Source organism: Palaemon carinicauda, chromosome 15 (genome assembly GCF_036898095.1).
Source record: "Palaemon carinicauda isolate YSFRI2023 chromosome 15, ASM3689809v2, whole genome shotgun sequence".
NCBI lineage: Eukaryota > Metazoa > Arthropoda > Malacostraca > Decapoda > Palaemonidae > Palaemon > Palaemon carinicauda.
In genome coordinates this window covers 106,652,438-106,654,072 of record NC_090739.1, presented here as the reverse complement: position 1 = coordinate 106,654,072, position 1,635 = coordinate 106,652,438, and the positions used below count along the sequence as shown (strand labels likewise).

Here is a 1,635-nt window from a genome sequence, read left to right as displayed (position 1 = left end):
AGACAATTTAGACAAGCATCATTAGCCTAGGCAGTTAAGCCTTGAGCCTGGCATCCTTAAACCTAAAAAAAAAAATATGCCAGGCAGTTTAGACAAGCATCATTATGCGAGGCAGTTAAGCCAAGCATCATTAGCCTAAGCAGTTAAGCCTGGCATCCTTAAACCTAAAATAAAATAGAAATTAAAAAATAATATTCTTTTCACAAAAATAATAATACCAGTATATTCCTTTTATAAAATAAGCGACGTCGCTATGAAATAAAAAAGTTTTCCTTTCACAAAATAACATAAGAATATATTCCTTTCACAAAATAACATAAGAATATATTCCTTTCACAAAATAACATAAGAATATATTCCTTTCACAAAATGAAAATAAAATAATATTCCCTTAAAAAAAATAAAAAATATAATCAAAAATTTTTTTTTAATTTTTTTTTTGTTTAAATCTTTTTTTTTTATTCTTTTTTGGTTTATTTTATATTTTTTTTTTTGCTTTTTTAATTTTCTATTTGTTTTGTTTCTGACTTTTAATTATTTTGGATTTTTTCCTCCTGAGTTCGTTGGTTATGAACCTTATTTTCGCCAGTTTCCAAAACCGGGACGATGGATCCAAGGGGGGCCCAAGAGTAAGAGACCTTGTCCCGTTTTGGTTTCTTCTTTGGTTTCCTTATCAAAAGTTTTCTTGTGGATCCGTCTTCTCCTTCTTATTTTTCTTCCTTCACAACGACTATTTTCTTGTCATCTGCTGTTGTTTCACACCTTTCAACGTTACCCATTCCTTCTTTTATAACGTTTTCCAAATCTCTCTTCTGAAGTTCCTTCTTCAGTGAAGAGATGACACCCTTCGCTGCGGAGAATTCCATCTTCATTTGATCTTGTATGTTGGTCATTCGAACAACCTTACCGTTCAAATTCTTTTCTCGTTTAACTTTGTTCTCCAGCTGTTCTCGAAGACCTTCGTTCTTCTTTGTTATTGTGAACACCGCCTCCTTTAGCTCATGATTTTGTACTAGAGCTTTAGAAATCTCCCCCTGCAGCTCTTCTACTAGACTTTGGTGTCTTTGGCTTCTTTTATGATCATTAGCACGAGCCTCAATCAGCTCTTTTTCTAGTTTGATTTTCTCTAGAGCCAATTCTTCATTAAGGAAGCTTCGTTCCTCATTGGATTTTTTGAGATCTTCATTCTCTGCCAAAAGGATCGATTTCAGCTCATCATGAGCCTCTATTTCCTTCTTGGCCTTTTCCAGTTCCCCATTCAGCTGAACGCTTTTCATTGTGTTTTCTTCATCCAAAATCACTTTATCTTCAAGCTCTTGTTTCAGAGCTTCCTTCTCTTTCACAAGTGCTGATTCCATCTAATTTTGGACACCATTTTTCTCCTGAGCCATTTTCAGCTCCACTTTCATCTCTAGAATTGATTGATAGTAATCAGCAAGTTCATTTTCACGGGCTTCAATCACAGCCTGTTTATTGGCAACTTCCTTAGCCATGTTTTCATTCGTTCGCCTGAGATCTTCATTCTCGGTGTCTCCGTCCGTCTGAACTTCTACATCTCTGTTAGAGATATGTTTAGTCTCTACTTGAACGTCTACATCTCTGTTAGAGGTAAGATGTTGAGTCTCTACCTGAACT

At 35.0% G+C, this 1,635-nt stretch overlaps 1 protein-coding gene across 1 annotated transcript; it reads right to left on the bottom strand.

Annotated features, from left to right (window-relative positions):
• Window positions 1-707: 707 nt before the first annotated feature.
• Window positions 708-1,358, bottom strand: LOC137654124 (uncharacterized protein aq_1476-like). Its single transcript, XM_068387763.1, has one exon. It carries the CDS (start codon window positions 1,356-1,358, stop codon window positions 708-710), a length of 651 nt encoding a protein of 216 aa, XP_068243864.1.
• Window positions 1,359-1,635: the final 277 nt, after the last annotated feature.